Here is a 12,816-nt window from a genome sequence, read left to right as displayed (position 1 = left end):
GAACCAGATTCGGAGTATGTGCATCGAAGTCAGTGAATGCACAAATAAGAATGCCAAATGGATCAAACGAGTACTTATACCCCCAATTTAAGTTAACTAAGCGTAACTTCCCGCCCACAAAAGCAGGAAATCCCTGCCGAGTGATTATCATCACACCGTTGGGAGTGGGAAATGTGAAGCCGCTAGAATTTAATGCGAGCGCACACTGAGTCCCGAAACGCCAAAAACGTACATCGGGCAGGCGAAAAGACTCCAATGCTGACATGGACTAAGATTGGGTGAATCATGTAGAGGGCCTAGGGATATCAAAACCCTCCTCCCTGTTCAAAGGTACGGGCAGCAGGATTTTGAGGGGCTATTGTGGGGCCTGTGGGCCTGGTAACCTCGGCCCACTTTACATCTGGCCCAGGGCCCACGCCGAGGAATGAGTATTATACAAAGACGATGTATGAAGGCCCAAGCTCTTAGAATCCCCTCCGAGGATACCCCTGTCATCGGCAGATCGTGATTAACCCCAGGTAGTGGAGAGGGACGAGCCCAAGATAGGTTGTCACCTCCACAATAAATGCACTCACCTAATCCCCTGGCCACATTAATGAAGATGTGACTCCTGGACTGGATGACCTTGGTCACTGTAAATCACTCGAGTACTGATAGTACAGCAGATGGGACGGACAGTCAGAAGGAAAACGCATGGATGATCAACAGATGAAAGAAGGAGAAGAAAGGAAGGGGACTATATAAGAAGAGTCAAACAGAAAAAGCAAGGGGGGGGGAGAGAAAAGGAAGGACGCTCCTCGGATGAGTGCCGAAGAGCGACTTTAAGGAGCAGCCCGGATGCCTCGACCTCCAACGGTGGGAATTTCTGTTTTTAGAGTTGTCTGTTTGTTAGAGCCTAATTCTTCATCCCACTCTCGAAAAATTTATTGTTTGGGCTTGTTGGGCTAGAAACCCATCTTTTTTCTAGGTCCAATCCAAATTGCGTCCCTACAATAGTGATTTTCATTTATTTATGAACTTATTAAAGTCAGATTCACCAAACTTATATTTTAAAAAATTATGTAATTTTTACTTCAAAATGCATTTTTTGTATTATCATTAACATAAGAATATTCCTATATAAAAAAAAAAAACATAAGAATAATAATCTAATATCTTATTTACTTATTTACAAATTTATGCAATCCAAATTAAATTTATAAGAGTACATTTTTATACATATAAACATATAATATTATAGATTTTCAATTCAAGCCTTATACTCATGAGATTGATTGCGAACACGTTATTATATTTGAATGAATTTAGCTCGTTTACTAAATATATGAATAAAAACAATTGTTTCCCCACATCGAGCTCAAGCTAATTATAAATAGTTTTGTTCATTTATAACTCTAAGATTAGTCACCCCACAACTTAGATCAACAACTCAATGGCCAAGCAATTAAAGTTGGTCACTAAACAACCAAATGGACCACCCCACGCCTAATCTCGGCCACTCAATAATGACAACAATCCATTGATCCTTGTGTTGCTCTAGACATGGCAAAACAGGTCAGAATTTTTTGACCCAACTCAACCTAAAAAATACTTGACTCGAACTCGATTTTTTTGACCCGAAGCAAAAACAGGTTGACCAGTGACCCGACCTGTGTTTTTTGCGAATCAAACCAACTTAACCCATGACCCGACCTGAACCCGAACCATTTTTTAAAACTATATTTTCTAGAGTGTTTGTTGCTTAACAATGATATAATATTCATAAAAGATACCATGTATAAATAAGTAAATAATGAAACTTTAATGTATATCTCAAATTGAAATAGAGTGTCAACCACAATTAATAATAGATTATAAAATTAATTTTCAAGATTGTAAATTTCTTATATGTTTTTATTCTTTGTCAAATGAGTTATCTAATAAGTTTTTTGTAATTTTGTTTTATATTTTAGGATAATGATATTGTGTAGAAATAAAACTTGTATATTTGTTTTACCTATCTTTGTGTTATTTTGTTTTAGATAGCAATATTAGGATTTGTATAATTTTAAAATTATTGAATAAGTATTAATAAGTTTAACTGAGTTCATTCTTGATATAAGTAGTTAATTCAAAGTAATGCATTTTACATCAAGTAATTTGTTGTATGACTTTTTAAATGGCAAATACATGTTGTTTTCTTTATAAATAAATAATAAAAAAAAAATCATGTGAAAAATACGGGTCAACCGAGCCCAACTTACAACTTGGCCTGACCCACAATCCGATTGACCCGAACCCCATTTTTTAACAAAATGACCCGTCTTTTACCTGATCCACCCATTTTGCCGTGTCTATGTTGCTCTAGCAAAAGAGAAAGACGTCGAGACAAAGTGCAAAATGCAAACCCCGCTCCCCAAAAAAGAAAAAAAAAATTGTTGGATTAAAGATTAAACAACAATTATGAGATTTAAAAAAAAAAAAAAAATCATTTTGGTAAGCTATATGGTAGTTAGAGTCACCATTGTCGATGTAACTGGCAATTGTTTTGGCTAGTTACAAGCTAGGCCAATGTTTTTGGATTAGAAAGTCAATTTCGTTTAGCTAACTAGATCATGACTATTAGGATATTTAGTGTTAAGCTAAATTTCGTATAAATTTTTTTAGCTGTAATTGAATAATGTCATTGTAATAATATTTCAATTTCAATTTCAATTCTAATTGTACAGTGTTAATAATAAGTCAGCCTTATAATGCATTGCATTACAATTGTAACTTACTCTGTCTAGATTAATGGTGTAGCCCATGGATGCATTGTTCCATCTAGGGGACTCCGGCAAGGAGATCCCCTATCATCTTACTTGTTCCTTCTTTGTGCAAATGGTTTCTCAAATCTTATAAATGATGCGGCTAGAAACAATATGCTTAGTGGTGTCACCATATGCTTATTGTTCCATGGTCACCCATCTATTCTTCGCCGACGATAGTCTTCTTTTTTGCAAAACAAGCACACAAGAATGTCAGAAGCTAATGGCCATCCTCAATCTCTATGAAGCAGCCTCTGGACAAAAAATCAATGCAATTAAGTCCTCAGTGTTCTTTAGCCATAACACTCCACCTGAGATTAAAAATGAGTTGCTAGAAGTAATGGGCCTGATGCAAGACTCAAGACATAACAAGTACCTTGGGCTGCCTTCTATCATTAGTAAATCCAAAACAACAATGTTTTCAGATGTAAAGGAGAGAGTTGCTAAGAAATTGTCTGGTTGGAAAAAAAAAATTGCTTTCCATGGGTGGAAGAGAAGTCCTCATAAAGGCAGTAGCTCAAGCCATACCCACCTATACCATAAGTTGTTTCCTACTTCCTAAGAGTCTTTGTGATGATATTGAAGGAATGATGAGAATGTTTTGGTGGGGACAAAGAAATCAAGAATCAAAAATAACATGGGTTAGTTGGAAGAAGCGATACAAGTCTAAATTAGAAGGAGGTATGGCCTTAGTGGATTTGGCCAACTGAGCGTGGCCGTAAAGGGTTTTTTCTTATTTAGATTTTTACTTTATAAACAATTCATCGTGTTTAGACACATGAGTTGTGGTTTGATTCCGATTTATTGTTTGTCCATATCATATCATGCATGAAATAGTTAATTAACTACTTGAATAATTGATTGTGAATTTGATAATACTAGCAGTAAGCTGTGTGTAAGGGGTCTAAATGTAACTTCATTAACAATATATATTTCTTCAATGGAAAAAATTTAAATACAGTATATAGGTAGTGTTTCTTAGGTTCCATTATTAAAATTCAACCTTAATAAAAAAGAATTCAGCTATGTGGCTTTTTTTTTTTCATATGATGGAAGCGTATTTTTAATTTAGTATAGTCACATGACAAAATTTTAAGAAGAGAATCTAAGGAATAACACTTAAGTAATGTATCTAAATCTTACCTTTCTTCTATTATATAATTGTTCTATTGTGTAAATCACAAGTTGAGTATCATCAAACAATGAGTTTAAAAAAAAAAACTTTAATCTCCTTGTTTATTACCATAAAAGCAAACTAAATTAAACATTTGATCCCTAAAGTTTATGATTGTTTTGATTTTGATCTTTTAAGTTTAGATTTTTTTATTTTGGTCCACCAAGTTTGATTATGTTTTTAAAATTGTAATTATATTTATGTCTATGACCATGGCTGACAGAACAGTTAAAAAAGAGAAGTAATGTCGTTTTATTGGCACTTAACGGTTAGATCAATTGCATAGACGGATAGAAGGACCAATTTAAAAATAAAATCAAACCTTTTATTTTGAGAAGAAAAAAAAAAAAAAAATCAAACTTGATATCCTAAAATGAAAAAAATTTTCAGTACTTTTAAAGCACCAAAAATGAACAATTTACTAGTGGTGTATGTTACGCATAATAGAGGCGGGAAAAATAAATGGGTCACTTTTAATGACCAAGACAAGAGGAATTTTTTTTCTAAATAACAATAAATATTAAAAAATTTAGTTAGTTGTCACGTTGCAAAAGAATATTGAAAACTAGCATCTCGAGTGTCTAAAATTCGAGTTCCAAGAAAAAAAATCAAGTTTTTAAGGCCTGATTGTAAAAAAAAATCCAAGAAAAAATCGAGTTTTAAAAACTCGAGTTCCGAAAACGTCACTATAGGACTTAAAAACGTCACTATAGGACTTAAAAATGAAGTTATAAAAAAATTTAGCAGAAAAACGCCGCTATAGGGCTTTAAAACGTCAGTATAGGGCATAAAAACGCCACTATAGGGCTACCCGAACCTGGTATTGAACACTTATGAAAAATTTTTGCAGAAAAACGCCGCTATAAGGCTTTAAAACGTCACTATAGGATTTAAAAACGTCACTATAGAGGCGATAAAACTAAAAATTTTTTTGCATGAAACTCGAGTTTCTAAAACTCAAGATTTATGTAAATGGATCTCGATTTTTTAAAACTCGAGATGTCTACTTTTCCTTATAGTTTCAAGCGTTGCCTAACTAACTGTATATAAATCATTTTCACATTTATTTTGCCCATTCCCCCAAGACAAGAGGCCGAAACCTAGTACCAGTCCATATTTCCTTGTTCGTTTTCCATAGAGAGTTCCAAGTTCCAAGTTTCAACAAACCCTTTGAGTTTGAGAGTTAGAAACCCATCCAAAAAAAAAAGAAGAAGCAATGGAAGGTGAGAAACCAACAACACTAGTGTGCACAGTGTTAGCCATAGACCACACCAACTTATGCTACAGGGTATGCGCTGTCTGTGAGAGGACTCTCCCTCACAACGATCCCACTTCTCTCTGCAAATCCTGCAACTTCAACGCCTTCAACTCCGTCTCCTCTGCTTCCAAACGCCTCTTCCGTGTCCTTGTAAGTCACTTCCCGAACCAATTTCCTCTTTGTTTCCATTGAAATTACTTTCTCCGGAAAATTAGTTTCTATTTTGTGGAAATGGGGTTCCAAGAGAATTGTGTTTGTTTCTACAGAATAAAATATATCGATTTAATGCTTTCTTAGAAAAATTTTCAATTTTTGGAAATGGGGTTTCAAGAATTTCCTTTTTTTAATAACAAAATGTTGGGTTTTGTTGGATTGGTTTGGTAGATGTCAATAGCATCAGATACAAAGGTGTTCACGGTGATATGCTTTGACAGAATGGCTAAAGTTATTTTTGGATGCTCTGCTGATGAGTTCTTTGACTTTGCCAAGCTTCATCCTTTTGCTGGTAACCTCATTTCCTCACTGAAATTTTCATCATTAAAGCAATTTTAAGATAAAATAATGTCTTCACTATTTTAGCAACTAGCAAGTAGCCGCATGAATAGTTTTATCTGGTACATGTTTATGAAATCATGGTGAAACATATAATACCTTTATTTTGTATATTTTTCTTTTTTCTATTTTGGTCTTTTTGCGGTAAGTGCCTTGTGTTTTGGTAGATAGCTTGTTGAAATCGAAGGTAAATTGGGTTCCTAATATAGCCATAAAAGCCTAGTCTTGTTTAAGCTGTTCATATTCCAATTACTTCTGCAATTTTTTCTAGGTAATCTTAATGGAAGGTTTTACCTTCCCTTTCGACTGGTTTCAAAGAATCAGTATTTTACTTAGTTGCGGTGTCTTGGACAATTGGTTTTTAGTTTTCCCATGGATCATATTTTGCTGTCATATTTAAGCAAGTTGCTCTGCAATCATCACCTGGAATTCATTTGTGCACTTTAGAAGTTTTGTCTTCCATAAAAGTCTCCATGAGATTTAACCTCCTTAGCATATGCCTCATCTTGGTAGAATTATTTGATAGTTGGGGTGCACCAAACATGACCATGTCCAGATTATTTTTTTGAATGTTTTATGCAGCTGTATCTGCTAGTAGAATTCTTGAGGGAGAGATGTTTAAAATGACACTGTCCAAACCAAAGAATGGTAATGCACAACATCTGCGAGTTGTTTCCGTTGTTCCATTGAGAACAGGTTTTCAGCCAGCAATTGAGACATTAAGAAAATTATATGGAAAACGAGTTGGTTGTTAACTGTTTTCGCTTATTGTATCTATCACTGGGACTTCTATGTACTTACCTAAGGTTGAAGGACTCTGTCATTTCATCTTATACTTGGGAGGGCTGGTTTAGATGCCTTGTCTCAGTGTTAGAGGGATTTAAGAAAAACAAAAGCCAAAAACAAAAAAGAAGAAGCAAGATTTACTCAGTGGCTGTTTCTCACAGGTATTTAGACTGGCATTGTTGATGATTTTGTGATCAAATTAGTTTCTAATGTATGAGACCTCATCTTTGGGATGCAAATCATGACAAGATACAAACATATATGATAAAACTACAATTTTCTTCCCTCTTAATGAGATCCAGTCTTTGTACAAATTACAATCAAAGACCATATATCATGTTCAACTGAGTTTTAGTTAATGTAGATGCCAGAGTAAATCAATGACTAGAACCATGGCGTCTTCTTCCCGATTTGTTGAAGTTGAGAACTTGCATTTTTTAAATGCCTACAAATTCATAATTGTGCCATATGGAATCAAGGGCTTTCTCTTGGCATCATCTATTATTTTTCTGCTATAGGTTGTTTATAACAGGTCCTGCTATAAGTTGATGTTACAGACTGTGTCTTCCAACAACACCAGAATTTCCAAGCTCTTATTTTATAGCCACGTAATGATCTCACAAATCAAGCAATCGTTATCATTTTGTGCAAACTATGCCCATTATGAATATGACAGTATTTATAGCCCAAATTAATATATAGCATATGATGGTAAACGTGTATTCACTGAACATTCATATGTGTAAAAGAATCTTTATGTTCCATTCTAGGAATAAAATATTTTAAGGAGTTGTTGAAAATAACAACCTTGTGGTCACTGGGGGACGAACATATCACAACTAGTCCTACCCAGACACCATTCCTGAAACCCATAAATATAGGCACAAGCTTAGAAAGAGTATGCCGGGTTCATTGAGGCCATCACTTGGGAGAACCCCTATGTTTTGCCTTAGACTTGGTTAATTTCCCTTTCATCCACCTCCTCAGCATTTGTAGTGATACATTGGGCTGATCCATTGGAACCAAATGACCAGCATCACGGACCTATGTGTTGCGACATGGAACCAAGTTGGGCAAATTAGAACACAGAGAGAGAGAGAGAGAGAGAGAGAGAGAGAGAGACAGACAGACAGACAGACCTTGAGGAAAGTGAGAGGCCCATGGCTCTTGAGCAATCCTGCTTCTGCACCATCAACTACAAATGGAACAGTTGGGGATGCCTCATACTGTTTCTGTCCTGACCATTCAAGGGCTTGAACCCACCGTGAATTCCCTGTTGAGAGAGAAAGGAATCAATAAGATATACTAAGAAAAACAAGCACTACATTCCTTGAGGTGTTTATGTCAAGTTCCTACTTCTGTTGAGCCAAAGAGGCCTACCCAGCCAATTGCACATGAGGTCATACTCCCCAGCATACACAAGCACCTTGATTCCATCCTCCAGAAGAGCAGGAATACCTACTGCAAGATTCTTTGCCCAGTCAGTTCTCATGGCTTCATATACTGGACCACTGCATGAAACGAATGTTATGTTCCCAACCCCTAGAGCATTCCTAACTAACTCCTTGTTCAGGAATTTCACCATGGTCGAGAAATCATAACAATCGTCGTTGGTTGCGATGCATTTCTTTCTAATGTCATAGGACTGCAGATCAAAGATATAACAAGTTTTTCATCAAAGTTGATAAGCATTTTTTTTTTCACAATGTAATGATTTCGTAACAACTACAAAATGATAGTTGTTTTTTGTCTTCTTACATTTATACCAGCGTTGATTCTTAAAATCTGATCCATAATTCTGCGCAAGTGTCAAATGAAGTATTACAAGCTTTTCCGCCATAAGTGCCTGACAATGCAGTTCCATATGATTGATCAATGGATAATGATAGAGTAATTGCAAATTCATGTAAATAAANGTGTATGATCTGTACTGGATTTCAGGATTGGTTAGCCCATTACCAATAGCAAATCCCTGTTGGAGCATGAGTTAAATATCTGATAAAGTGGGACTAAAGCAAGTAACACTGGTTTTTTTTTTTTTTTTAGATGAACCAAGTAACTCTGATTAAATCTAAGAGCTACCTTCAACTTTATATGAATTCCTTCCTTTGCTTTGTTTCCTTGGTGAATCCGAGTAGCTAATGCTGGAATGAAGTGCCCAGCATATGATTCTCCTGTTATGTAGAATTTATTTTTAGCAAATTGAGGATGCTCCTTGAAAAATGCCTGAAACAATGTAGAAAAGTTTGTGAATCTTAAGCTCAGAAACTTATCCTGACAAATTCCAGTCACATGTAATCAAGCATGAATGCATGATTCATGTTTCTTTTTCATGGAAACACAAATACACACGGGAATTAAACAGACCTGCAAAAAGTCATACAAGTCATTGCTAATTCCGACTTCATCACTGCGAATATCACTCGTATTATTAGCAGTGTAACTGAATCCAGTTCCTGTAGGCTGGTCCACAAACATAATGTTTGATGCCTGAGAAAAGAGAATAAAAATTTTATTATTTTATTGAGTAGCTTGAAAAGTATGTACATCAGGAAAGGTTTTGACATAATGTTAAGCCCGCTTTGTACAAAGCTGACTGTATAGAATCTATAGTGTTATACTACCATGAAATTTAAAGTTTTTTTTAGTTACAAGTTAACATGTTGGAGGAATTTGAACCTTGAGTATTTTTATTGGAAGCACTAAAATGTGCCAATCAGTTAAGATTCAAAGTTTTAATATACTATGAAGCAGTTGATGTTCTTGTTTGCCCAAATAAAATATCGTTAAGAAAGCCTCTGAATCAACTCTATTGAATTTAAGGACAATAAATTTTCAGTATATTCTTAATTTTTATCAAAGTTTTGCTATTAACATATAGTAGCAACTAACAATTGCAATAAATATATACAAACACGTACGCGCGTGCAATTGGCCTATAATTTCTCTTTTAAAAGATGGATGATTCAATGTTTTTTTGTTTTTTATTTTATTTTAGAACAGTCCTTTTGGTAAAATGTTTTTCTTCAATATATTACACATTGTCTCATAAAACTATTTATGCATATTTTTTAAACAAGTTACATAACTCATTAAATAAGTCATGTAACAAAATGTACATATGTATGGTTTTATCAGTTGTCATGCTTTCCTCCAACTTTTTCTATGCTTCGTTGCTTGGGATTTGTTTTAACTAAAATAATAATGTAACATACTTATGACTTTAGAGTTAGAAAAGTAAGATGATAGAAAATGAGGGAGAGGAAAAAAGTAGAGGAGGGCTAGAAGAGATTTTAGTTTTCTTTCATGGGGTTTGGTTTGGACCAAGGTGGAAAGTGCAAAAATGAAAAACTCCTTTGTTATGATAGAAAATTTTGTTATGATAGAAAATATTGTTTGTAGAAATTTATTCTCATTTCCTTATTAAATAATTTTTTATATAATTATTTTATTAGGAAAAAAAACTTGAGTTGGGTATAAAAAATCGTACCAAACGTTAACTCAAGTGAAACAAAAATATAGAAAGGAGAGAGTTAAACATTGGGGGAAGGAGTGGGGGCAGAATGGAAATTACCATCAGACCCCCATTTTCTTTCCTATTTTGTTTTTAATTCTCCTTTTTCTATCCTTTCTATTTTCACTCCAATCATTTAAACCCTTATAAAGACCATTTCTCTCTTTCTTTCTTTTTTTCCTCACTATTGCCTAAAAGCTTAAAGAACATTTCAATAAAATTTTATTTCCAGAAATCTATCCAGGAACATTTCATGGTATGAGTCTAAGAGATTCCTGTAACTTGTAAGGAAATTATGCAAAATGCGGATACAAATTATGCTGCAATAGAAAATACTAGCCGATTTTCTAGCTTATTGAATTATATATTCAGTACATACCATGTCCCAGCCATAGTTATTCCACTCTAGAGACAAGTTGTTTGTAATGTGGAAAGGACCATTTTCAAAGAACAAAGCCAATTCACTACCACACCCTGGTCCTCCAGTCAACCATATGACAACAGGGTCTTCCTTCTTGTTCCGTGATTCGAAGAACAAATAAAACATCCTGCATATATTAAATATCGAAATCATTATTAAAAAAAAAAATATTGGAACTATGTATATTCCCAATATAATAACAATCAAACCAAGTAAAAGTCAAGGAACTAATTTATATGGACAACGAATTCAAAAAAAAAAAAAAAAATTATATGGACAAGGCCCACCTTGCTGCTTTGGAATGTGGAAGACTATAGTAACCAGCATGGTGACCAAGATCTTCAACTGAAACGCCAGAATTATTCAGAGAAGGAAAACAAAACGATTTCTCTACAATCTTTGGGGCAACAAATGAAGGGTCAGGGGATGCAATGTCAATGGAGTCTGTAGGGAACAAGTTGAGGCTTCGTATGAGCTTTTCTGCTAAGTGATGGTGGTTGTTTGCATGTTTTGCACATGAGAATGGTGAAGTGAGAAGAAGCAAGAGAAATGAGAGAGAGAGTTGAATGAAAGTTGATGCCATTGTAATTTGTAATGGAAAAGTTTAGAGTCTGGAATAGCGGGGATTTATAGTGTTTTGGTTAGGCATTTTGGTTACGTAAAAGCGCGTTTTCAAAACTCAAAATTTTGTTTTGCAACAGTAATTTCTTGTAATATTTTTTTACAAACACTCATTTTAAACCAAAAATTCTGTTTTGCAACAACTCTTCATAAGTTTTTTTATATAGAGGTGTTACTTCCACAATATTTTTATAACAAATCATAGGTGGTTAGTTATTATAGATTCAAATTTGAATTTAACACTAAGATTACTTTTTTGCCCTAACAATAACAACCAGTAACAACCCATCACTTAAGATTTGTTGTAAAAATGTTATGGACATATCATTTTTCTTTTTTATAAACACTTGTTTTTAAACTAGAGATACTGTTTTGCAACAGTTTGTACAACCCATGAACAAACTTGGCAAATAAAGCTGAAAGAAAGGTGGAGTGGGAAATGTATATAATTCCATGTTAAAAAAAATTATAATAAAAAATGTCTAATGCTGAACAAAGGTAAATAAGGCTGAAAGAAAGGTGGAGTGGGAAATGTATATAATTCCATGTTAAAAAAATCATAATAAATGTCTAATATATACCATATATAGTTTACAGCAAGCAATAGATGCATCTTAGTTAGAACCTCATGGAGTGTGTCATTGCCCCATGAGCAAAGATTATATATGTACGCTAAAATATATAGTTCTATACACACACTTATTAATAATAAATTTCTATTAATAACCATCACAATTATAAATTTTTATATTTTAACAAAAGAAAATATAAATAAAAGAGGGATAAAAATTATACTTATTATATTAAATTACTTTTGATTGACGTAATGATATTTTGTCACATAAGTTTGAAGTCTTAGAATTTTACACGTTAATACTCTATTTTATACGTGGGTTTCACTTAATTCAACTAGTAAATCTCTTGTCATTAAATAAGAGATTTGGAGTTCGAACCCTGCCTACACCAAATATCGATCAGTGTCTTGGCCTGGTGATAAAAAGCAACTATCATGAAGTGGATGTCATAAGTTGAAATTTTATTATATTTATTAAAATAATTCTATATATTTAAAATCTCAATTAGAATCTTGACACATCATGTTTTCTTTAAAGGGGTCGTCTCACCTCCGATCTAGAAATCTCATGTTTCCTCCCATTTTTAAATAGGCGAGTGACGTGTGGAAAAAAAAGTGATCCAACAGTTAGAAAAAGCCGACAATTTCTCATCTCTCTTGCTTCTCCCCTTCACCATCTCTTGAGCCAAACTGATATGCAACTTCAACTAAAACCACCCTTTTGTACAACCCATGAACAAACTTGGCAAATAAAGCTGAAAGAAAGGTGGAGTGGGAAATGTATATAATTCCATGTTAAAAAAAATTATAATAAAAAATGTCTAATGCTGAACAAAGGTAAATAAGGCTGAAAGAAAGGTGGAGTGGGAAATGTATATAATTCCATGTTAAAAAAATCATAATAAATGTCTAATATATACCATATATAGTTTACAGCAAGCAATAGATGCATCTTAGTTAGAACCTCATGGAGTGTGTCATTGCCCCATGAGCAAAGATTATATATGTACGCTAAAATATATAGTTCTATACACACACTTATTAATAATAAATTTCTATTAATAACCATCACAATTATAAATTTTTATATTTTAACAAAAGAAAATATAAATAAAAGAGGGATAAAAATT

At 33.8% G+C, this 12,816-nt stretch overlaps 1 protein-coding gene and 1 pseudogene across 1 annotated transcript; one reads left to right on the top strand and one right to left on the bottom strand.

Moving 5' to 3' along the window:
- Positions 1-5,027: 5,027 nt before the first annotated feature.
- LOC112023396 (uncharacterized) lies at positions 5,028-6,848 on the top strand. Its single transcript, XM_024056005.2, has 3 exons — positions 5,028-5,368; positions 5,603-5,723; positions 6,353-6,848. The coding sequence occupies exons 1-3, from the start codon at positions 5,177-5,179 to the stop codon at positions 6,523-6,525; spliced, it is 486 nt and encodes a 161-aa protein (XP_023911773.1). The 5' UTR covers positions 5,028-5,176; the 3' UTR covers positions 6,526-6,848.
- Positions 6,849-7,477: 629 nt separating this feature from the next.
- On the bottom strand, positions 7,478-11,074 carry LOC112023419 (serine carboxypeptidase-like; annotated as a pseudogene).
- Between the last annotated feature and the right edge of the window lie 1,742 nt (positions 11,075-12,816).

This window comes from Quercus suber, unplaced genomic scaffold (genome assembly GCF_002906115.3).
Source record: "Quercus suber isolate HL8 unplaced genomic scaffold, Cork oak 2.0 scaffold_328, whole genome shotgun sequence".
In the NCBI taxonomy this organism is placed as follows: Eukaryota; Viridiplantae; Streptophyta; class Magnoliopsida; order Fagales; family Fagaceae; genus Quercus; species Quercus suber.
This window is presented reverse-complemented; position numbering and strand designations above follow the sequence as displayed.

Coding starts and splice junctions, on each gene's coding strand:
- LOC112023396 (XM_024056005.2), top strand. CDS start 5,177: ATGGAAGGTGAGAAACCAACAACACTAGTGTGCACAGTGTTAGCCATA. Junction 5,369..5,602: donor AACGCCTCTTCCGTGTCCTT/GTAAGTCACTTC, acceptor TTGGTTTGGTAG/ATGTCAATAGCATCAGATAC. Junction 5,724..6,352: donor CAAGCTTCATCCTTTTGCTG/GTAACCTCATTT, acceptor TGTTTTATGCAG/CTGTATCTGCTAGTAGAATT.